The 25,399-nt window shown below is 39.5% G+C and overlaps 1 protein-coding gene and 1 long non-coding RNA gene across 9 annotated transcripts in view; one reads left to right on the top strand and one right to left on the bottom strand.

The window, feature by feature from the left end:
• Nucleotides 1–25,399, top strand: part of HECW2 (HECT, C2 and WW domain containing E3 ubiquitin protein ligase 2) — a 360,698-nt gene that overhangs the window by 313,695 nt on the left and 21,604 nt on the right. For all 3 annotated transcript variants that reach the window (XM_036097304.2, XM_036097301.2, XM_036097307.2), the window contains 8 exons: nt 1,861–1,981; nt 3,611–3,724; nt 14,588–14,740; nt 16,512–16,610; nt 19,631–19,760; nt 20,924–21,070; nt 21,717–21,831; nt 24,850–24,935. In XM_036097304.2, the coding sequence (XP_035953197.2) occupies nt 1,861–1,981; nt 3,611–3,724; nt 14,588–14,740; nt 16,512–16,610; nt 19,631–19,760; nt 20,924–21,070; nt 21,717–21,831; nt 24,850–24,935 (965 nt within the window). The remainder of the gene's footprint in view (nt 1–1,860; nt 1,982–3,610; nt 3,725–14,587; nt 14,741–16,511; nt 16,611–19,630; nt 19,761–20,923; nt 21,071–21,716; nt 21,832–24,849; nt 24,936–25,399) is intronic.
• Nucleotides 884–25,399, bottom strand: part of LOC118538997 (uncharacterized) — a 65,904-nt gene continuing 41,388 nt past the window's right edge. For 3 of the 6 annotated variants that reach the window (XR_013447307.1, XR_013447306.1, XR_013447303.1), the window contains 3 exons: nt 25,159–25,253; nt 21,557–21,802; nt 884–2,903 (listed from right to left, as the gene is read on the bottom strand). This is a non-coding gene — a long non-coding RNA (uncharacterized LOC118538997). The remainder of the gene's footprint in view (nt 2,904–21,556; nt 21,803–25,158; nt 25,254–25,399) is intronic. The other 3 variants (XR_013447304.1, XR_013447305.1, XR_004918882.2) reach the window with 3 other exon arrangements.

The following is a 25,399-nucleotide window of genomic DNA, read 5'->3' as shown; positions in this document are numbered from 1 at the left end:
GTGCCCTCTTTAATACCCATCACCAGGCTAACCCATCCCCCCACCCCCCTCCCCTCTAGAACCCTCAGTTTGTTTCTCAGAGTCCATAGTCTCTCATGGTTCGTCTCCCCCTCCGATTTCCCCCCATTCATTTCTCCCTTCCTGCTATATTCTTTTTTTTTTTTTTAACATATAATGTATTATTTGTTTCAGAGGTACAGGTCTGTGATTCAACAGTCTTACACAATTCACAGCGCTCACCATAGCACATACCCTCCCCAATGTCTATCACCCAGCCACCCCATCCCTCCCACCCCCCACCACTCCAGCAACCCTCAGTTTGTTTCCTGAGATTAAGAATTCCTCATATCAGTGAGGTCATATGATACATGTCTTTCTTTGATTGACTTATTTCACTCAGCATAATACCCTCCAGTTCCATCCAGGTTGTTGCAAATGGCCGTTTATAGCAGCAATGTCCACAATAGCCAAACCATGGAAAGAGCCAAGATGTCCATCGACAGATGAATGGATAAAGAAGATGTGGTATATATATACAATGGAATATTATGCAGCCATCAAAGGGAATGAAAATCTGTTTTGTTTTGTTTTTTACTTGAAATCTCCTAATTTTTAAATGTTGGAAGTTAATTTAAAATCTTTAAAAACAATTGTATGCCAAGCAAAATAGGTCATTAGGGCTGGGTACAGCCCCAAGGCTATATAGTTTTGTCCCCTATGCTTTATAGTTTGTTCACCACCTAGTTTAGGACTTAATTATTATCTAATTGTTTGATGTTTTATTTCTGTCTTCCTAACCAGCATATCTACTTCAGCAGTCCCACCTTACTCATTTTGGGCATATTTGCTGAACCTAACAGTGTTAGCAATGAATAATAATCACTTAGTTGACTCACTAAAGAAATATTTAATGAGCTTATATGGTATGTAATGCACAAGACTTCACAGTTTTTCTTTTCCGGTTCCTTTCATTGTGTTGCGAAATAGTTCGTGGAAAGGTCCAGTGTTTTTGTCGTCACTCTGCGTCTGATTCCCATATTTATCATCAATTTTTTTTTGTCCCAGTTTGTTGGTTAGTCACCTTGTGGTACAAAGCTAGACTTTTCTACAGAAAGAGGAACAAACTGTGTTGCTTTTACATTTTATTAATGAAACCATTGGATGACATATGAAACATCTTTAGGTTATCTGTGGATGATCCTAGCACTTGGCACATATTAAGAGTGCAACAAATAGCAGTATTATTTATTCTTTGCGCAGCCAGGAAACGTGACTCTACAGTTATGTCTGAATTCTGTGTTTATATCAAGATTGTCCTACCCTGCAATATAAAATGTATGTGATTGTACGTCTAGAATAATTCTTATGGTGCATATCTAAAAGACATTTTGTACATTTTTCATAGGGCAAAGCCTGGAAGCTGGTTGTTACACCACTGTGCTTTATACACCACATACTTTCACATTGTAACTTCCTGTCTAATTGCCATGATACCATCTCAGCCTCAAGCAGAGATATTCCACCCTGAACAGTTACCATTAGACATGAGTAACCTGTTTGACTCATATTAGTTTGGCCTGAAAAAGGAAACATATTTGACACACACGGGCACCATTGTAACTATGCAAAGAGGATTGTTATTCTCCACCAAAGTGCCACACAGAAATATCTTAAGACTTCGGTTCAGCTCTGTTAGAGCCTCCGACTCGGGGAGGTGAAAAGTGAAGGCCCTGAAATAATTACCTCCTTTCACTTGTTGACTGTGGTCTCAGCCCCCTGGCAGTATTTTGTCGTGGTGATGTGATGAACTTCGGGACATTGCACAAACACGGACCCTTCTCTTTTTGTGGTTTGCCATAGGTACTCAGCGTGCCAATGCCCGGGCTCCAGCCCCTTACAAGCGAGACTTTGAAGCCAAGCTAAGGAACTTTTACAGGAAGTTAGAGACTAAAGGATACGGACAAGGCCCAGGGAAATTGAAGTAAGTCAAAATGATACAGACCTCAGGATTGGGCGATGGTGAAAAGTGAGACGCAGTTGGGAATGTAGGAAATTGATTGTGATTTGGGATCACAGCCTTTGTTTTAGTCGGTGTAATTATTTTGGCATGTGTCAGTTACAGGATCATCTAAGACAAGGTCCTGGAATTAAGTACCATTTAGCTTAAGGTTTTAAAACAAACACCACATTCCATGTAAAAATATAGGCAAAATAAAAGGCTAATTTGTTTCTCCTGAAAAGTGCCTCTTTGTTCACTTACAGTGTATTTATTAGATAAAAGGCTGGCACGGTGTCTTCTGCACATCACTGTCTCCTGACCTGACCTGAGTGTAGGAACACTGCTCAGCTCTGTTTTGTTCTGTGAAATAAGCTTCACTTGTCCAATGAAATATTATCATGACTGTTGTTTCTGCCTTTCTTTACCCACCTTTAAATTTAAACATCATCATGTTGTTTGGCCTAGAATTATTTTCACTTCCTACTTACCTACCCTTCCTTCATCCCCGCCTCCACCCCTGCCCCATGTACCCACCAGAGATCACTGTGCCCCCTGAGAGAGGGCAGAGGAGGAAGGGTCTGCACTGACACACTGCCATGATGCTGGGTGTCTGAGAGGAGGTCCAGGAGCCGTCCCCCAGCTCCCCAGCTTACTGCCCCACAGAGAGGGCTGGCTCAAGTATATTCACAGGTCCCAGTTTCCTCACCCTTCAACACACATCAGCCTGACCAAATAACTTACCTCTCTGAGCTTTGCCTTTCCCACACTTCACTTAAGAAGGTCTTGAGGGGCGCCTGGATGGCTCAGTCGGTTAAGCGTCCAACTCTTGATTTCAGCTCAGGTCTTGATCTTAGGGTCATGAGTCCAAGCCCCACACTGAGCCCCACGCCTAGCATGGAGACTACTAAAAACAAACAAACAAAAAAGAAGGTCTTGAGCTCAGGCTTCCCTGTGTCCAGACTCCCTATCATCTCCCTTTCCGTGACTATTTGAACTAAAGGCAAATTTTATCTGCTTCAGGATGACTTTCATTATCATCATCACAAGTAGATTAATTGGCCACAAGTATCATTCATTTGTATCTGTCACTTGGGGAATCTGAGATTCACTTAATTTAAAAATTAAATTAAACACAGGCATAAATATGTCTGCTTTGGAGAACATGGAGAGTTTTTTTTTTCCTCTCCTGGTTCTCACAGTCATCTCTCTGCATACTTAGTAATTGAATTCCTTGTCTAGGTGCATTCATGCTTAAAACATTACCTCATAGGGTTGTCCTTCCTTTACTAAACAAAAGTTTTGTGTTTGTATTGTTTTATAATCATCTTCCTTCTGGGATAAATTGATTTGACCATCCAGAAAGAACTCAGGAGTTGTTTTTATATGTTGTGGGTGGAGTGCTCTGCTTACCAACAATTCACTTGTGTAATTTTTACTTCTACTGTTAAGAGTTCAAGACAAATGTGCATTATTACAGCTAGCAAAGTATTAAGTGACTCCCCCTTTCTGCTAGTTAACTATGGTAAATGGAAAGAGAATCAAAAGTGCCCAGTTCTAGAAAGATAAGGGTTAGGAAATAATCTGTTTTTCACATTGTCTTTTTATGGACAGGTTAATTATCAGAAGAGATCACTTACTAGAAGATGCTTTTAATCAGATCATGGGCTACTCCAGAAAAGACTTGCAGAGAAATAAGCTGTACGTCACATTTGTCGGGGAGGAAGGGTGAGTAGAACAGAGAAGTGATGTGTGGAACACGGGCTGCAGCTGCGGAGGGGATGTGTCACCACAGGGTCGCTGTGGCTGCCTGAGACAGGAAACCCTGCTGGCAGGAAATGCCATTCTCAGACACTTAAACCTCTCGGCTTTTTTTTTTTTTTTTTTTTTTTTCTTTTTTAAGGCTTTCTCTGGTTTTTTAATCATTTGACATAGAAATTCTTCGGTAAATACTCGTAACTATAGATCATTTTTGAGAGCAGAAGGTTGGTTTGGTTTCTTCTCTCTGCATCTCTTTCTTAAAGGGAAAAAGTGGGGCCTTGAGGGAAAAAACAAGAATTGAATTCTAACGTCTGTGATCGTGTTGTCTGCACTGGGTGTAAGTAGAACGCGCTTCACCTGTTAAATAAATAAGCTCAGTTTCGGAATCACGAATTAGAATCCTGCTCTTCTACCAGGAAGCTTCTGCAGCAGTAATTCCAGGACTCTTGGACCAGCACTGGATAGAGGCAAAACTGTTGAACTCTGGGTTCTTATTTCTCTGTTGCCAGTTTTTCTCTTTTTTGGGGGGGTGGGCAGGGGGAACAGCAACACACCTACCAAAATAATAACCTGCCATAAACAAGCATCTCTGGCCTTCTGTGACTCTTCCATGAGTATGCTCACAGAGATAAGGGTTAAGAAATGAAGGAGTGAAGACTCCTACACACTGTTTACTGCATCCAAATAACATAGCAGTTCTTATATAACACTTCAGAAGGTGACAGCTCTCATCTTGTCCAGACCCCTTCCTCCTTCCTCATTTAAGGTCTGAGTTTTGAGTCTCAGCACCCTCTTTGTAACCCAGCCATCACTAGAGCGAATTTAAAAGGTACCACATGATGGCCTGAACTGTGGTTGTCTTCTTGACTCTGTTAATTTGGATCATTTTATTTTATTTTTTTTTTTTTTTTTTTTTTTTTTTTAATTTTTTTTTTTTTTTTTTTTTTATTTATTTGACAGAGAGAGAATGAGAGAGAAAGCACATGAGAGGGGGGAGGGTCAGAGGGAGAAGCAGACTCCCCGCCGAGCAGGGAGCCCGATGCGGGACTCGATCCAGGGACTCCAGGATCATGACCTGAGCCGAAGGCAGTCGCTTAACCAACTGAGCCACCCAGGCGCCCTAATTTGGATCATTTTAAAGCTATACTTCTCAGTCCTGCCTAGGAATAAAGTATATTAGATTATAGATTCATAGGAGTAATATCCAACAAAGTCAGCCATTCAACATATGGTTACTTTGGAAGCTCCAAAGTATAAAGTAATTTGCAAGTGTGAATGGAACTAGATAACAGTAAAATCAGGATTCAAATCTAGGCCTTTCATCCAGGGCTCTTGGACCAGCACTGGATAGAGGCAAAACTGTTGAACTCTGGTCTATCAGAACTTCTTCCTGCCCAAGGATCTCTTCACTATTCCAGCTGACTGATAACCCCTGCTCTTGTCACATATTCTGTTTATAGTCTCCCAGCTGTGCCTAGCTTAAAGTAAAATATTATATGGAAAGCAATACTAGATGACAAAATTTGGGCAGAAGCTTGCCTGAGACTTGTTTTCATTACCAAAGCGCACTAATGGACTTTTAGCTTATGCTAGTTGACTTAAGATGCAGGTGCACAATTGAAAATGAAGGCAAATGTTTTAAGCCTAATCATAGGTGTGCATGGAATTCCAAATACTCCCTTACATAACCAGTCTCATTTGGATGAGAATACTTTTCCTCCCCCAGAACTCCAGCTGCCTTCCTTCTTTTTTGGACCACAGTTTGTTGAGATCTCAGAGATGTAAGCAAGAGTCTTTGGAAGCCCTGGTACTTAAGTTTGAATAGAGCAGATGCTTATCATGCTTGATCATCCTAAAGTAGTTGCCCTGTGATCTGGACTGATGGCATCTGTTCCTAGGCTGAGTGTGGCTTGATACCTCTATCTGATTGCCACCAATGTCCACGTGTTTCCTGTTTCCATCACCTGTCTCCTCGCCATAACCCCAGAGGGAAAACAAAAGGGGGACACTTTGAATTGTGACCTCAGCCATCAGGAACAACCATAATCAAGCCCCTCTGTGTAAGGCCCTTTGAAGCTGGAATAATAAGGCCAAGTAATTTCTGGTCTTATGGCTTTATCATGTCAATGTCATACATAGAGATTATTAGCTATAGACTTCATTTTGCCACTAAGGCATTGAGAATACATAATGCTGTTTTGAAAGAATATAGCACTCTTGCTGAAAAATAGAAACCTCAAAACAACATAAAATTAAGAAGTTATTTTAGACTTTGTCACCTTCTCAAAGACATTGATTCGATCGCATTAAAATTAGATCATGCCATTTCTTTCTGGATTATAATAAATATCCAAAGTGAAAATCTACCTACATTTTTCTATGGAACTATAAATGTGGAGCTGGGAATTTTCTGTCACTTTCCCTTCATTAATTTTAACGCTCACCAAATGTATCCGTTTGTAAGTTCTTCATGTCTAGCCCTAGTAATGGGTATTTAAAAACATATACACCCAGTGGCTAGATCTTGGTTTCTAATATCATTCTTCAATAAAAGGAGCTAGGACTCCTTGGGGAAATGGCTGATTCTAGGATAGTGCAGGAAATATACAAGATGGAGCCTGAAATATCTTGTAGTGTCAGAAAGTAGAGAAGTGCTCAAAATTTCCACAATGATGGGGCTATGTCAGAGGAATTCAAGAGCCAACTGAAAGATCTCCCAACTGGAATTATCTGAGCACCAAAATAATTGAAGTAGGATTAGATTATAATAACCCAAAGTATAAAATAAACATCTGTACTAATATAAATATGTGATTAAATAAATAAAGAGTTGACCAGTCTCTTGTACAGAAGATTTCCAAATAATTCAGCATAAATCCTCACTCCTTAACTGTGGAATGTACATAATGACTTTCTTCCAATAGCACAGTTTGGGAAGGGGAAAAAGAAGTAAGTCCAGAATGGAGATGCCTGACAAACACTCAGCCAGGTGATCAAGGTTAAAATCAACAGTGATATATCATGCTAATAGTATGGGCCCTTCATATGATGTGACGAAACTGGCACTTGATCTCTACAGTTTTTGTCCCCAAAACCCATAATATCAGTCTATTCATGAGAAGACCATCAGGTAAATCCAAATGGAGGGACGTCCTATAAGATAACTTACTGGTACACCTTCAAACTGTCAGGGTCGTCAAAAACAAGGAAAGTCTGAGAAACTGGCACAGCCAGGGGAAGCCTAAGGAAACAGGACAATTAAATGTAAATATGGTATTTTGGATGAGATCCTGGTATAGAAAAGGGACATTATGTAAAAACTAAGGAAATCTGAATAAAGTATGCATTTTAGTTAATAATAATACCTCAGTATCTGTTACTTAACTATAACTAATATACTATACTAATGTAAGATGTTAGTAAGTGGGAAACTGGGTATGAGGTATACAAGAATTCTCCATATTATCTTTGCAACTTTTCTGTAAATAAAAAACTATTCTAAAATAAAACATTTACTAAAAGAAAGGATATAGTTAGGATTTGGGGAGATTTAGGAAATATTTCCCCAAACTTTTCTTATTTCCTTATTGTCTGATGAGTGGGTGCCACCAGGGTAATTTTGGGTATGTGTATGCTTCCTTCTGCACTTGAGGTCAGTAGAGTTATATGTATAGAGAAACAGTTAATTTTGTGTGAAGTCCAAATTATTAGGGGTAGTGGTCTATCTGTAGAGTAGTATTTTGTGTTGCTAATGTCAAGTTTATTTTCTCTATGAGGGAATAGTACTTTGCAATTCTTATTGATACTATCTCAATGATTATATTTCCTACCCGTCATAATCAGGGTCTTTATTTACAATGGAGAAGTTAGGGCATAAAGAGGAAGGGATTTATTTTTAAGAAAATTGCGTCTGCCTGCACTCCAAGAAAGTATGAATTAACAGATTCACAGAGAGACTTCAGCTCTGCTTTAGGTTGTCTTGTTGCATAGGTCTGAAACACACATATAGATTGTTCTGAAATGCAAGAGCAAAATCGAGAAATTATGGGAAAATTTATAGTCAGAATTTGCAGGATGACTACAAATTCCATGTGAGGTAAAATTAATCTCAGAATATCGGTGATATATTCACTTTTTAAAATACAGAGTTGTAGAGCCTGTTACTGGAAGTGTATTAGTTGACAAGTAATTATTATTTTTCAAGTAATTATTATTTTTCCAAGCTTCATGTTATGCTTTGACAGTTTCTAAGCAAACTACTGTGATTTAATTTGGTCAGAACTGGAGGTTTTGTTCTAATCATTACGTTTTCCACCCAAGTTAATTTGGTTATCTGCCCTTGCAAAGTGGGGAGGGTGGCAGGTCAGCAGGGGCAGAATGGCTGGAAACTGAGTCATCTTGACAAAATGTGGTAGGAAATTGCATGCTGTGGTTGCCTCTCTCTGTTAGGCTTCTGTCTGCCTGGAAATTGCTCCTTTAGGAAGGAGGCCAGTAGAGCACTGCATATTCTCTGGCATATTACTTTCTTCTGAATTAAAAGCCCTAGCAACTAAGGCTTATGTGTTATCAAAAGTTAGGTAGGTAGACTATCGGGTTCCGATAAGGTGTCCTGGGCCATTAACTTCTCAGTACCCCAAACAGTAAGGAAATAATAGCCTGGTTAAAGAAAGGATGTTTACACTGTGATTGCCTTGCCTCTTTTTTCCCTCCATGGCCAAATCTGTAAAAGGGACCTTTCTTTAAGAAAGAATGAGTTCATTATATGTAAGGTGCCATCTATTGGCATCAATCATCTGTCTTGCAAAACCACACTTAGACTAGGGAGGGGATGTGTGCAAGCAGTTTTAGTTCAGGGGTTTAAGAGCAGATGAGCTCCTTCTGTGATATTTCTCTGAGACAGGCAACTGAAAGTAACTAAGAGGATGAGATCTGAAACGGTTTGCCTCCATCTCTGCTTATAAAATAACCAGCATCTCTTACATATGACTGGTCTAATCCTTGCTAGAAGTTGTTTGGGGTCCTGAGCTTGACCATTTATTCCTCAGAAGTCTATAAAGCTTCAAGTGAAACTCTCTGGTGCTGCTTGTTTTCTTCCAAAAAGAGACATTTGCAGGATAACCTCAACAACCTAAACCTTGCTGAAGGGTGCTTCTGTATCTAGACTTGGGCTTGACATCACCAGGTAAAACTTTGTTTGTCATATTAATGGCTTGCAGAATTCCTTACTCACCCAGCAGGCCTTCTTAAGTGGCTCAAGAACTAATGCCTTGCTGCTATAAATATCTGAGGCTGAATCAGAAGATGAGTAGGTAGACCATGTGTGCCTGAACCAACTAGTAAGAAAGCAAAGGTTTTTTTTCTGTCTTCCAGAAAACTTGTAGGAAATGACGGTGTGACTTCCTAGCGCCTTCATCTTCTTTCCTTCAGTAGTCTACTTCCATTGGAATACTTTGATTTTTAGTTGAAAATAAAGAACAGGAGGATAAAACGATAAAATTATTTTATCAAGTACTGGATACTGCTGACCACTTGGGTGCTGGGGGCTCAGCAATGTGATGGTTGCTTAAAATGCTTTATCAGCTCTTCATGGGCTCAAAACTCCACTGCCACCCAAAAGACATCTGTGCTTATTCTGAAATGCCCTCAGATGCAGCTGTCGTGTGGCTACACACCCGTTGTCCAGAGTTTCTGTACTTCCGTGCCAAGCCTTTAGCTGTGGAACCAACCTAACTGGCCAAACAGGAATGTAACAAATGATCCCCGTGATCTGAGTCATATTAACTATTTATATGGATGAGGTTCAGAAGACACTATTACAGGGAGCTCATGCACGAGGTACCCTGCCGGGACATGTCTTCCTGAAGTAAGTGGACATATGTAATTTGTAATCCACAACACGATCTCAGATATGCATTCTAAGCTTTGGATTATAATCAAATCAAACTTGAAAAATGGTCCTGGCTTTACACTGGCTCTGTCAGTGTTGTTAGAGTTTAAAAAAAAAAAAAAAAAAAAAACAGCAGATAAAAACCTGACCAGTTAGAGAAGATCCATTTTCCTCCTTGAAGAATTATTATTAGCTTTGTTCTCTCTTGTGGAAAAAAAAGAGTTTTACTTTTCAGTTTAACACTTCAGGGAACATTCATCTTATCTTTAGCCAGAATTAACTCTTATCATAAACAAAGAACAGATCGGCGAGATCCATCTTTGTTGTTTTAACAACTTTACCGTATTAGAAGATATGAGACCTGGAAAGGACAAGACCAGGCTTTCTAAGTATAACTGAGCTGAGTGAATCCTGACACTATGTACAAATTGAGTTGTCTTTTAGGGATTGGCATGACCTACTAATGTCATTGAATCAATATAGCACCTGAAGGCGAGCTTGTGCAAAATTATTCTTTCTGCTAGATGTCAAATAACAATGTAAATTATGTTGATTAGAGAGCATCAGAGAGCTCCACTCATGGATTCAACAACAGATATTGAGCCCCTATGATGTATCAGGCTAAAGTACTTGGGACACAGTGGGGCCTGGGTGGCTCAGTCGGTTAAGCTTCTGCCTTCAGCTCAGGTCATGATCCCAGGGTACTGGGAGGGAGTCCCACATCGGGCTCCCTGCTCAGCAGGGAGCCTGCCTCTGCCTCTCCCCCTGCCACTCCCCCTGCTAGTGTTCTCTCCCTCTTTCTTTCTCTCTCTCAAATAAATAAATAAAATCTTAAAAAAAATAAAGTACTTGGGATACAGAAATGAGAAAGACACAGTCCCTGCCCTCAGTATGGTTACAGCCTAGATGTGCCAATAGGGGAGGCAGAAGCCTAAACAGATTATCATAACACACTCTGATAAGTGCAGTATTATGAAAACACTGAGAATTGAAGCTCAAAGACAACCTGCTATTTCTAACTGAATGTCACAGTTTAATTTTAAGCAGCTAAAAACCTGTTTACTGGGCGCCTGGGTGGCTCAGTTGGTTAAGCAACTGCCTTCGGCTCAGGTCATGATCCTGGAGTTCCGGGATCGAGTCCTGCATCGGGCTCCCTGCTCGGCAGGGAGTCTGCTTCTCCCTCTGACCCTCCTCCCTCTCATGCTTTCTGTCTCTCATTCTCTCTCTCTCAAATAAATAAATAAAATTAAAAAAAAAAAAAAAAAAAAACCTGTTTACTTATACCAGTTGTCTCTTTGTAAGAAAACTGACTCATAAAACCGGCTCATGTTGGGGTGCCTGGGTGGCCCAGTCATTGAGCGTCTGCCTTCGGCTCAGGTCATGATCCCAGAGTCCTGGGATCGAGCCCTGCATTGGGCTCCCTGCTCAGCGGGAAGCCTGCTTCTCCCTCTCCCACTCCCCCTGCTTGTGTTCCCTCTCTCACTGTGTCTTTCTCTGTCAAATAAATAAATAAAATCTTAAAAAAAAAAAAACAGCTCATGTTTCAGCTGTGACCCTTATCAGTCATGTGCCTTGATTGTGTCTGAAAGCCCCTGCAGGCCAGGGACCACTGCAGACCAGAGCTCACTCACAGTCTCCTACTTAGTAGTTGTGACCATTCTTAAGGTTGCATACACCCTACGATATCGTAGTAATTGTATTGCCTTGAAAGGATCTTCACTAAAGAGGAGGATTTATAGTAAGCCAGGTATTTTAATAAAATAGCATTTTCCTCCTACTTTCTTCTATCCTACTTTGGCAAACTTTTTCTGTGAAGGGCCAGATCGGAAATATTTTAGGCTTTTCAGGCCATACATTTCCTGTTATACTTTCTCAGTTCTGCCACTGGAGCAGGAAAGTAGCCACAGACAACATGTCAACAAATGGGCATGGTTGCGTTTCAATAAAACTTTATTTACAAAGCCAGGGGATGGGCCACGTTTGGCCCACAGGCCATAGTTTGCTGACCCCTGCTATATAAGCAACATTTTTATCACTCTTGATAACATTTAAAATGTACTGACCAGTAGGCCATAAGGAATAATGAGCATTAAACATGGGGTCAGGAAACCTGTGTCGAGGCCTAGAGTCTCCCCTGCAGCTTCCTTTTGATCCAAGTCCATGCTTTCCTTCAGCCTCAGTCTTCTCTTCAATAAAATGAGTGGATGGACAAAATGACTTCTAAGATGCCTTTAACTGGCATTCTCTATTTCTGGAAAGACACAGGAGTCTGCTGATGAAATTCACCATCAATAGTAAATTTAGAGAGATGTTTTGCATCCGCAGGGATCTGGGTAGACTGGAATGTGGACAACATTTCACAAAGTGAAACTTAGTAGGAAGAATTATAAAGTCTAGTACATAGGTTGTAAAAAGATACAGACATGCAGACAGGATGTGAGAGTCTTGGGGACGGGGGTGAAGCAGCACAGGTGAAAGGTTTGAGCTGATGACTAGCTCACTGTGAGTCAACAAAGTGGCCGCCCACAAGGCAAGGTAGCTTTAAGCTGCATTAGTAGAGAAGAGTGCCCAGCAAGAGAAGACAAGGGCTCTTTCTAAGCTCTGTGCTGACAAGACCGCACCTGAAGTGTTGTGATCAGTATTAGACACCACCCTTTAGATCAGACTTTGACACCCTGGAGAGTGTCCAGAGCAGAGGGCCAAGGCGGCAAGGGAATTCTCAGCCCTTCCTTGAGAGGAGATTGAAAGACGTGGCAGTGTTCAGGAGTGCAGGAGGGTGCAGAGACCAGGGATACTGAAACTGCTTAACTTTGAGTTCATATAGAAATTTACTATTCAAAAAATTTTATATCTTTACATCTAGATCAGTACTCAAAATATAATAGGCACTCAAATATTTGTGGAAAGAACACCTCTAAGTATGTGAAGAATGTTCAAGTGGAAGAAATATTCTACTTGTTCTTGGTGGCGTCAGTGGCCAGAAGTAGGGCTCTGGGAGGAAGCCCCAGGCAACTGCCCTGGTCTCGGCATGCAGAGGGGGCAGCCTGCATCCTTGTGCCTGGGAAGCAGCCCCTGTGCTGCTTTGGGAGTCCCCAGGGTAATCTTAGCATTGTCTCAAAGGCCAGTGGTCACCAGGTAGCCACAGCTATATTCAGCTGCCCGAAGACAGCACTTCCGTCATGTCACCTTGAGGCCTCGTTGGTCCTGAGAGTGTGCTGTGTTTGCATTTTTCTGCACACATAGGTTTCCTGTCTACACTCATATTTCCCACAGTGCAGTAAGGACTGGAGATGTGTGAGATGATTTTAGCTATTATGCAAACTGACATTTTAAAATATTTACATGTTTCTTTCAATGTGTATTAGAAAAAAAATAAAGCTAGCACATCCTAATTTCATAAATAGTATGTAAGAACAGGCTACATTGGAAAAGCAAGTTAATTTAAAGTTGATTTAATGAAAAGTATTAAGTATATAACAGTACCTCTATATTCAGATACGACAAAAGTTTACAAAGTAGAATGTGAATAGCGGAAGTATGCTCCAAGTAAATTCTATTAAACTCTCAACTAAGACCTATACAAGCCATTTTATCTTTCTTACTAATATCCCATCCCTTTCTTCCACTTCTAATAAGGTAATTTTTCTCTATCACACAGTCCCATCACTGGACAAGGCTCAGATGATTTTTCTTTCTTTTTCATTAAAAAAAATACGCAGTAATGCCCATGGAGAAAATCCATAAGAGAAAAAAACAATACAGCGAACAAAAGAAGTCTAATAAAATCCCACCACCCAGCTTCCCATTGCTTTTGCTCCCCTCCAGCATTCCCTCCTGTCTTGGAACACATGTGTCAACTTGTCATCATGGGATAGATGGACTTTATAGTTTTCATTTTAAATTTAGCATATCAGATTGCTTTATTGCAAACTCCTCTTTGCTGCGTTTTTCCTCTCAGCATTGTTGGCCACTTGTCATTCCTCAAAGCTAACACCATCATTTCTCACACTTCACTTTGACCCTGATGTCTTTGTGAGTTAAATGGAATTTACACTGTAGTTCAGGTGCTAGAGTTTCAGCCTCTTCAAATACCTTTAGGAAGCTTTAGACGCCCTCATTTTACTTGTCTATAATTTTCCTTGGTGTTTTATAATTTAAAGTTTTCCTTGAACCCTATCATTCTACCTTTTTTTTTTTTTTTTTGCCTCTGATCTCCCCAGGGGGTCTTGTATCTGTCCTGTCCTCTCACCAATTCACCAATGTCTCTTTCTTCCCCCATTTCAGAATGTTTCAGAAACCCATAAGGACTCCATGTCCCATGGATGTAGGTAGCTGATACTCTCTGGTTTTACCCTGTTTAAATAAAGTATTCCCAATATACTCCTTTCTCCATTTCCTCATTCCAGACATTGAAAATATTTACCTTTTTATATGTACATTCATACAAGCAAATTATTGACATATTGCCTTTTTTATCCATTATCTGATGTGTAGCTTTAGTTTTGGGTAAGCTTCATGTAAATGTCCATTTCGCTATTCTGGGTCAAAACATGGATGAGATCAGGACTCATGATCATTTGATTTATTCTGGGTAGTCCAGATATGTGGGCAATTAGACTTGTAATGAGTGTTCTATAGAAAGTTGAGCTCTGGGGGCTGCTGGGTGGCTCAGCTGGCTAAGTGTCCGACTCTTTGATTTCAGCTCAGGTCATGATCTCAGGGTTGTGGGATCAAGCCCTACTGCGGGCTCTGTCTTAATGGGAAGTCAGCTTGAGATTCTCTCTCTTCCTCTCCTTCTGCCCCTCCCCTTGCTCACACTCTCTCTGTCTCTCTCTCAAATAAATAAATAAATCTTAAAAAAAAAGTCGAACTCTGTAGAAAATGTGCCCAATATATAGAAAAAAATAATAACTGTTTATTCTTTTTGTGATTTTTTTTTAAAGGCTGGATTACAGTGGACCTTCCAGAGAGTTTTTCTTCCTCGTATCCAGAGAACTCTTTAACCCATATTATGGCTTATTTGAATATTCGGCCAATGATACATACACAGTACAAATAAGTCCCATGTCTGCTTTCGTAGACAATCACCATGAATGGTAAGTATTTTTTCCCCAACACTTTTCTTCAGTTGACTTTATGTGATATTAGTTTTTAGAGGAACCCAGATTTCTTTTAACACTTTTTTCCTTGGAGAAAATCATATTTTCAGTTTCATTTGACTCTTACTTTTGTTGTCAAATTTAAATATATGGACATTCTCCAAGCTAGGAATAGATTATATTCCAAAAGACCAATTTCAAGTGAACTGGGCAGAATTCAAAACATTTTCCCCATTGAAAGAAAGTTCCAGATGATGTTAGGTTCCTGGCAAAATCCCTAGATCCCTCTCTACACCTTTGGGCATCTCTGAACTCTGAGGTGGGGTGGGAGAAGGTCCTGTCCTAGCTTCTAGAGCAGCCCTTGGGGAAATGGCCAACACTGGGGGGTGGGGCAGAGCAGCTGGGACACTGGCTGAGGGTGATGATGGTATTCTAGTAGGAGGGAGTGGAGAGTGGTGTGCCCTGGAGGAATTGATGATAGAAGAGAACCCTGGCAGAAGGACATGGGTGTGGAGTCACAGCAGTGGTGCTTACCCTATTAGCCATTGAAATTTGTAGCCAGGGATTGCCCCTTTCCTAATTTTTCACACAAAATTATCAAGGAAAACTGGTATAGGATTCCCTTCTGGGAATTATTTATTCTGAAAATCCAAAATTGCACTCTTTCCAAACATCCTTACATTTTTTTTTTAATCCCTGCACTTATACATGTTAAATATCTTTATAACCCCTGTTTGCTTTTTTCCTGCTTATTTTCACTAATAGTAACAACAAAAAAAGAACATAAGCAGGACTCATGGAAAAAGTTTCTTTGGGTCATGAAGGTTAATATTGGTGGGTGGAAGGCATTAACTTTTAGGACTTATTCTTCAAATTAACTCCATGTAGCTACAATTTGGAGTCCTCTTAACTGTATCTATTGCAGTTATGCTATGTTAGGTAGAAAAAAAGAAAAACAAAGCTGCTGGACATTAATCTTAAAATGGCTGCCTAATACTAAAATTACAAATGGAGTGTATGAATCCCAGCATGGATTTACACTTTTGGAAGGCATCAGACTTTCACAGAGGTAGAAACTGCAGTATTTTTGAAAGGGAAAATAAGTGTACCTCTCAGCAAATCCAGTCATGACTGATATATTTAGTAAAGTTTCCAAAATGATTCAGAATAGAATTGAGCCTTCAAATTTTAGAGAACCAAATGTCCCATGAGGAAACTCCCCCATGTTCACAATGCATAATTCTTGGATAGTGACTATCATCAGTGGTGGGGTTTGAGAGAGAATAGAGATAGGAACTGTCTCACTCTGAGATTGGGCTTTTCCTCAAAAGGGGATTGCTACTGGGTTTGTATTAGAGAAATCCTGCTAATATTCATGCAAACAAACTAGAAGGGGACAACATTTTCCCTACCACCACCGGTTTCATTCTGTCATCTTTTAAAAGTGGCTTGGGGAAATTTTACAGGCATGCTCACGGGGAATTCATGTTGTCCATGTGGGGTGCTCTATGGTGGATATTATTAACATGAGGTGAAGGTGGAGCAGTATCTCTCTAAATATCAGAGTGAAACAGATTTTTTCAAGTAGATGTGAATATTGGCCTAAGGAAGACACAGGTTACAATGCACTCAAACTCTCATGGACCTAATAAGCAATTAGTCTTGGACAAACTTAGATGATTAGAGCTAGACTGCATTCTAGAAAGCAAATAGAACCATTTAGAACTGCTGCCTGACGTGTAAGCTGTCTTGTGCTTTTCCTTCACAGGTTCCGGTTCAGTGGTAGGATTCTTGGTCTTGCACTCATACACCAGTATTTGTTGGATGCCTTCTTCACACGGCCCTTTTATAAAGCTCTTCTCAGAATGTAAGAGTATTTTTATTGCTTGTGTAATTAGCATGTAAGAATGTAATATTTCTTTTATCAAAAAGAACCTTCTGTCAATGTCATTTATCTACTTAGGTTTCTGAAACTAATACAATTTCAAATATGGTTACTGTGTTTTTCCTGATCCTTTACTTCTGTCTTGCCCCTAAAGTCTTAGTTTTGCTTTATTCCGGAAAATTTATTCTCATTTGTTGCAACACATGTTTCTTCAAAACAATTGTACTTCAAATACGGTACTGGAATTCCTGTGGTATTAATGCTGATTATTAATAGAATAGTTGTGGGTTAGTCTTGGTGACTCACAGCCCCCTATCCTTTATGAGAAGCATTTTATATTTTGCTTTATGCAGACTTCAACTGCTTACCCTTGGTTCAAGTTTTCATTCTCCTTTGTTTTTTTTGTCTTATTTTTTGTTTGTTTGTTAGAGGTGCGCTCTCCCATATTTTTCTTGAGACCTCCCTAAATGCAAGACAGTAATTTAGTATGGCAGATAAAAATTTAGCATTCACAGACTTTTTCTTCATTGTTACCGCCATGAAAGATTGCAATTATTGTAAAATGTAGAGCAAACAGTTTCTGTCCTATAATCAGTAGTCATTTACAAGGCTGAACAGGAGAAGGCAACTGTCTGATAGGGGAGTAGTAGCTCAAACTTGCAGTGAGGAAGCACAGAATGATTGCTGATTTCAGTCCAGCTTATTCCCTGACCAAGGCCAGGTACCTGCTTTCTGTAAAATGGAAGCCTAGACTTCAAATGAAAACAAAGTATTTCTAATGGGTTCTTAAGAGGTTCAGTAAGAAGACTTTTTGCTTTCCTCCCTTTTGGTGTCTGCGCAGATGAAACCTTGGGCAACTGGGCACTGTCCATCTGCCTCTCTGGTTCCGCTGGTCCCATTTTGCATCTTCCCATTTCACTGCCTTCTCTCATCTTCTCATATAAGCTTCCTGAAAGAGTAGTCTGTGCCGACGTGCCCTCAACACACTTTAGCCTGGCTTCCTTCCCACCAGTAACCTATAGAAGCTTTTAAAGAATATCTTTTAGTCCTTATCTTACTGGACCATTCTGCTGCTTCTGATACTGTTGACTGCCCCAACCCCCAGCCCCATGCATTTACTTTGAGTCTTTCCTCCACTGGTGTCCCTGGAAATGCAACTTCTCCTGTGTGCCTAGTCATGGGAGATACTGGCACAGTTCATGGTGCTGGTATCCCAGGTCACCGGTCAGAAATCGGGAGTCACCCTCAAACAGAGATGGCAAATACACAGCACCTAGTCTACTCTTCCTTACCTCCCACTCCATTGCCATAGTGTAGTTCACAAATCGTTTATGGTCCTTTTTCCCACTGAACTCGTTGTGGCCTCGGGGAGTTTTTCAACTTACAGCCCTCGAGACTGGCAATTAATCAGAGTTGGCTTGCAACATGAGTTCATTTGCCACCCCATTTTGATATCCTTCTTTATGCCCCCCAATAAAACCATTTACTAATGCCCACGTTTACCTCCTAAATAAGTCTTAAGTGCATCTTCTCCTGTCCACCCTTAATAGCTGTGCCCTAAATATGAAACTCTTATTTTATTTTGGCCAGATTACTATAGTGGTCTACCTAATTGTCTCCACCATCTAATGATAACCACCCCTCCCCCCATTTTAAGTAATCCTCTATACTCTGACTTCCAGAAAGAACAATTCAAAATCACATCTCACATCTGATCATGTCATTTCCTGTCCTAAAATCTTTCGGTAGTTCTGAAGCACCAAGATCCTTAAAATGATATTCAAAGCCTGGTCCCAGCAACCTTCCTAGCCTTCTCTGGACATTCTGCCTTGCAGTTAACTCTTGGATCCTGCCAGTGTGGTTGAGTATTCTCATACTCCATGCTCTTGTGCTTTGCTTGTGTTTGTCTCTCCTTCTCCCTTCTTTCTGTTTCCCCTTCTCCTCCTCTTCATTCATTTCCCTTTACCTCTCTAGCTTTTAAAGAGCCTACAAATTTTGATGTAGGTATTATCTACTCCAGAAAGGTTTCCCTGAATCGCCACGTTGAACTTAACATCCTTCATTCTTGCTGTGAGAGCTTCCTGTATCTACCTTATATGTTTTTTTTAATTGGAGTGTAACATACATATAAAAAATACACAAATTATAAGTGTTACCCACCCTAGGCTATCACCATCACCTTGTATTAGTTTACCCATTTTTGTGCCTGTCTCCCCAACTAGACCACTAGCTCCTTGAGGGCAGTAACTGTTTATCAAGTAGCTGTTAAGATGTCTGGCACATACTAATAAATGTTTAGACAGAACCAAACAAAATGACCTTTGAAATTGTGCTGATGGGAGCAAATCAATTGTTACCACCTTAAAATAGGGCCATACAATAGTAACTCCACCTTATGTAGACCTCTCTCCATGATAAAAAAAAAAAAAAAAAATAGAAGTATTGAAAACCATTATAATTGTAGAGAGATTCTGTGGCTTTCTGTTTTTAGAAACATGGAAAGAATAAGGGCGATAAAGAAAAAAGAAGATACATGCGAATGTGGATCACAGAACCTAGTCTTTGAGAAAAAATAACAAAGTTAAAATACAGTATAGAAACATAAAAAAATTTCAGATTAGGAGAATGATGTTTTAAGGTAGTATAACATAGCCAAAATAATATGGGACTCAAGTTGTCAACCTGAGTTCCAGTTCCTGCTCTGGCATTAATCGTGGATGACTGGGTAAGTGGCAGCCACTCTTTGCACCCCAGTTCTGTGTCTATAAAAGAAAGTATAGGCTGGTTGATTTAAGGCATTTTATGTATCCAGATTTTTAAATCTTATACCAGATTGCTGAATTATTTCGCTAGTTTGGTTACTGAATTTGACTAAGAACATTCCAGGAATCACTGTCTATTTAGATGATCTTGTATTTAATTTTTAGTATCTTTCCTTGTGTCTTTGGAGTTTTGCTAAGAGTCATACCTACACATTTGTTTCTATCTGTTTGTCATCTTAGTCTGTGTGACCTGAGTGATCTAGAATACCTTGACGAAGAGTTCCACCAGAGCCTGCAGTGGATGAAAGACAATGACATCCATGACATCTTGGATCTTACATTCACTGTGAACGAAGAAGTTTTTGGGCAGGTCTGTGTCTGTGACTCACTGGTGACTAAGTGTGGTAATTAAAGACTATTGGTTGGTGAAGAATTAATACTCCATGTGACTTCCTCTGGAGGAGCACTAGATCTTTTTAAGAGGAGAAAAACAAACTGGATTAATCAGTGGTCAGTTTTAAAATGAAGGCTAACATCATACACTTACTTATTGGTGGCTTGTTGGGTGGTTTCAACCCAGGTTTACGTACAGTTACAATAATTTTGGTTACAAAGATTATTTTAATGCCAACTGCAGACTAAGGTGTTCTAATTTATAGATTGTGGTAACTGTGTGTTACAAGCTATATAACTATTTCTGTGTCATAAGCAATCTTCTTTTTATTTCCAACTAAATTATCCACATAAGATATTAGAATTGCCTTGTATAAAATATAACTTTTAAAAGTCCATGTTACCCCAGAGTTGAATATTAAATTATTTAATTGACATTTGTACTTAACTGTCATTCATATTTAAGAATGGAAATTGATTGTTTTGAAGCTGAGGGAAGGTAAATAATGTTTTGGTGAAGGTTTGAAATCGTATTGGCTTTTTCCAAAGTTGGTGGAAGAGTTGGTTAAAAGATTTCTTTCAGAAATTGTATACTGGTTCATAAGTAATATTCTTATTTAGACATTAGTATTTGGCCGGTCTTCTAAATTTTGTGTTTTGGAAAAGAAGTTCTCAATTTAACGTTCACTTGAATGTAATTCTGCTTCATTAAAGTAAATCTTTACTTAAATATTGGCTTTCTGTATGTAGTTGATTCTGAACCCTAACAGAATTTGTGAAAATATGTTTTTGCCAAACATTCAAATAGCAGTGGTCCAGAATCTGGAGCCAGTTTATTTTCATTTAGAAGATTTTTAGTCAGGATTTAAAAGTTAACCTTCAGCACTTGTGATATATAGATTTTTAACCACTGAGGCTTTCAGACATCAGCTCATGCCTAGTTTTTCCGGAGCATCGGCGTGTGCCTGGGCTCCCTGTGGCTCCATGGGGTGCCTTCCCCTGCTGCTTGTGGGATGTGCCCCAGGGCCAAGGCAGCGACAAGTACCTAGATGGCCGATTTCGGCTCACTGGGAGCAGTGTTCTTATCTCATCAAGAATGTTGCTTTATGTTCAGTCCTTTTTTTTTTTTTTAAATCTCAGATTACCGAACGAGAATTAAAACCAGGGGGTGCCAATATCCCGGTCACAGAGAAGAACAAGAAGGAGTACATCGAGAGGATGGTGAAATGGAGGATTGAGAGGGGCGTCGTACAGCAAACAGAGAGCTTAGTGCGCGGCTTCTATGAGGTAAAGACAGTGGGAATAGGGTTTTGCAGACTGATCTCTGTGATACCACAGTCCATCTGACTGTACTCTGTATGCAATATTTCCCTCTTTCTTTTGTTGGATTTACTATTGCTCTTTCAATTTAAAAACTCCAATATATTTTTTATATGTTTCAAGAACACAAAAAAGGCTTAATGCTCTGTTACAAGAGATCACTGAAATAAAATGATCTGAATTCAAGTAGCATTTCATGACTTAAGGACCACTAATAACATTTAAGTCATACATCTTACTCATGCTTAGATATGGGTAATCACACCTCATGCTTGATATGTGAAATGATTGTATCTGAGGGTTCAAATGAGTTGTTACAAATACTCCATGTGACTTCCTCTGGAGGAGCACTAGATCTTTTTTCAAGGAGAAAAACAAACTGGATTAATCAGTAGTCAGTTTTAAAATGAAAATTCTGTTGAGGAAAAGATATTAATCTTGTACTAAAAATACCTTATATTTGTTGAGAGCTTTACAGTTTTCAAGTGCCTACACAGAATGCTTCCAGAATATTCCTTAACCTCCTTGTGTCCTCCTTTTCTGATGAGGCTTAATTATAGCTGAGATTTCTCCTGATTCATAAGCCGTGCCCTGCATTCTTTTTATTCCACAGGTGGTGGATGCCAGGCTGGTGTCTGTTTTTGATGCAAGAGAACTGGAACTGGTCATCGCAGGCACAGCTGAAATTGACCTGAGTGACTGGAGAAACAACACGGAATATAGAGGAGGTGAGATGTGATTTAGAGATGGCTGGATTTTTAAGTTTCGTATTAAGGGAAGCCAGTGGTTAGCATTGCCAGTCTCTGAATCCAGGACAGGCAAAGCACTTTGGATTCTAATCATAGGTCTGCTGCAGTCTCCTCTGAGACCTTGGGCAACATACATTCTCTTCTGTTCCTAGTTACCTCATCTATCAAGTGGAGGAAGGACTGTACACCTCATCTAGGAATGTCGTAATTCCTAATTGTTGGTGAAGAAATGTGACCATAAGAACACTAATTAATTGTTTCATGGTGTTGTGAGTGAAACCCTAAGGAGCTCACATCCAGCTGGTCAAACTCCACCTCTTCTACCTTCATTCTAAACCTTGAAGTCACACATCCTCTGAGCCTCCTAATGAGCAAACACGGTTTTTCTACATTTCACTGAACTATTTCCAGCTATAATTCACGGTTGAGACACATAAATGGAATAAGACATGGTTCTCAAAATTCAAGATGTTTATTGAAAAGGCCCTTCTAAATTCAAGCATTAAGTTCAACTGAAAAGGAAACTACTGTAAGATTAGTTAAAAGCTGGATTATATGACAATTCACCACATGGGAAGCTTTACAACTGGCATTTCTGTAGATCACTATAAATTTTCAATTAGTAATTGCGCTTGAAGCCATTGGAATTTGATTGCTGAGTCAATACACTTTGAAAGGGACCTGATGATGACCCAGAGTTAAAGTTTTTATTCCATAATTTTAAGCAAAGAAAGAATACATTTTCTGAAACTTATTGCAGGGTGATAGTTTTCAGAAAGTCATGACAAAGAGCAGTTGTGTTTTGTTTTGATTTTGGTTTTTGGTTTTTAACTCAACTCAGAATGTAAAAGGTTAGCAGTAGTTCTGAACTTGGGAGTGAAAAATACAAACTTGAAGTCACTGAATTAATCACTCAGCAGAATAAACTGAAAGCTAAACATATCTCCAGTTATCTGTACATTGAAACAGAGATTTTTTTATTTTAAAGATTTTATTTATTTCTTTGACAGAGAGAGACATAGCGAGAGAGGGAACATAAGCAGGGGAAGTGGGAGAGGGAGAAGCAGGCTTCCCGCAGAGCAGGGAGCCCAACGCGGGGCTCGATCCCAGGACCCTGGGATCATGACCTGAGCCGAAGGCAGACACTTAATGACTGAGCCACCCAGGCGCCCCTGAAACAGATTTTAAAACACTTTTTAAAGTGTAGAGTAGAATAAAAATACCTTAACATTTGCTAAATTGCTTTTGTTCTTGCCTTGGCTCTTTCAACTCATCACTTGCCGTGGGCTGGCCTTGCTCCCCCATTTTCTCTGAAAGGCAGTATTAAATTGCAGTCTCTCTTGCTGCTATTTCTGAAACCAATTGCTGCAATGTGTCTTTTCCAGCTGGCCCCATGTATAATCCATATACAACCTTGGTCATTATAACTTCATTAACCAAACTCTTTTTACAAACTAGAACACAGTTTCTCCAGCATGCTACAAAACTCGCATCTTACCATAAATGTCATTAGCTCTTCCGCGCCAGGAGATTCTAATAGCAATGCTGTTAATCAAATCAGCCATTTTTGTATTTATATACTGTAAGCTTTTATTCACTGTATATGTCTAATCAAGTCCCCGTTTCCATGGTTATTGTAAATCTTGCCAAATGAAATCCTTGGGAAGACAGTGCTCCAGTGGGCCGGGGGGGGCAGGGGAGTGGGTGAGATACCCAGCTGTTTGCTAACCCAACTAGTTGGCACTGAATGAAGAGGCAGCTTTGCTGCCAATTGCCATATGTTCATAAAGCAGCTGTTTATAGAGAATATGAAGAGACATTTTCTGTCTTCCTCCTCCAAAAGGTTTGGCACAAACAGCAAAGGAGAAGCAGAAAGGGGCCAATTCATAAGGTCAGAAAAGCTATAAAGAGCCAATGTACTTATTTTATAGATGAGAAAACTATTTGCTCAGCACCAAATAGCTAGTCTCTGCCAGATGGACGTGGAGCCTATACATCACCATGTCCAATAGAAGTATGTTCACCCTTTACTTGGATCCCTTTCTTGTCCAAAGGGCACTCAGCATCACTGATCCAATAAGGCAAAATTCCCCCCAAATTCTGCAACCACTGAAACATGTGAGCAAAAATTCAAATTAAAATCGTTTTTACCCACCTTTGCTTTGGACTTATTTCTGCTGACTTAGAATTAGAGTGGCTTTATCACATTGTGCATGTCAGTTAATTGGTTAGATCACTAATTGTATCTTAATCCTCATTAGCCCTCTCTCTGAACTTAAATTTTCTTCACTGAAAGATTTTGGAATCTACAATACTGCCTTAATCCACCCCGGGGATGATACTTTTGATATTTTATTAAATTCTACTAAAGTATGGAATAAAAATAACATTTAAATTAATGATTATTTGGGATTTATTAGTTGAAGAAATTAATAAAATTACTTTTTTATTAATAAAAGTGATTTGATTTAAAAATATGAACATTATATGTAATTTTAAAATAGTTTGCAATTATGTATTTATTTGCATAATTATTTGATTAGTGTGTCTCTCCTTTACCAGAAGCCCTGTAAGGGTCTGTTTTCTTTGCCTCTGTTACCTCCAAGCTTACTACAGTGTTTGGTATAGTGATACTTGAAAATTATTTCTTAAATGAATGACCAAAAGAGTTAAGCATTTCCAGTAACAGCAGTTATCTTTTTCAGAAATGATATGGTTAAAATAACAACTTTGTTGGTCTTCTCTCCACTTGTTTTATTTACTGACCACTAAATGGAAACAGAGGCCCCCTCGCTTCATTTAGTGTTGTTTTTGACTTTTGACACTCATGTGATCATATCTACAGTGTTATTTCTTAGTCTTAAATTCATAAACAACCTTTAAAGAATCCAAGATGATGATTTATGTCTGGAGGTCTTTTGTTGACATGTCATGGTGTCATGTCATCCTAACACAGAAAAGTTAAAGTAATATGGGCTTTCCTGATTGGTTTGATAGGATATCATGACAATCATATTGTAATTCGGTGGTTCTGGGCTGCCGTGGAAAGATTCAACAATGAACAACGACTAAGGTTGTTACAGGTAAGATGCCACTAGTTAATCTTTTTAATGCATTAATATAATTATTGTTGGAATTGCATATTTTTTATAATTGCTAAGTACTCAGTAATTATACTCCATGCTTATCTGCAAATGGCAGATACATTATTTCAGACTCTTCTGATTGCATGGTTCTGTGGCTCCATCACCATGCAGAACATCCCCAACCAAGTCCAAGTATTTCATTAGAATTTTGAGGACATACCAATTCCAATCCGAGAATCGCAGGAAAAACACCTGGCTTCAGGGCAATTGGTCCCTTCAAGAAGAGATCCCAGGGCACTCTGCAGGGCAACATCCCTAGCAATAGAAAGAGGGCTTTCAATCCCTTAAGAAGTAACCAGGTCTTTGATAAAGAATCCTTTCTTTTCTTCCATCTAACTTTCCACAAACTTGAGATAACAATGAAGCTCAAGGACACTGGAAAAGCTAGCTCATTATTTTCT

Source organism: Halichoerus grypus, chromosome 4 (genome assembly GCF_964656455.1).
Source record: "Halichoerus grypus chromosome 4, mHalGry1.hap1.1, whole genome shotgun sequence".
Taxonomy (NCBI): Eukaryota; Metazoa; Chordata; class Mammalia; order Carnivora; family Phocidae; genus Halichoerus; species Halichoerus grypus.
The sequence above is the reverse complement of the archived record's forward strand: the minus strand, read 5'-3'. Positions and strand labels throughout refer to the sequence as shown.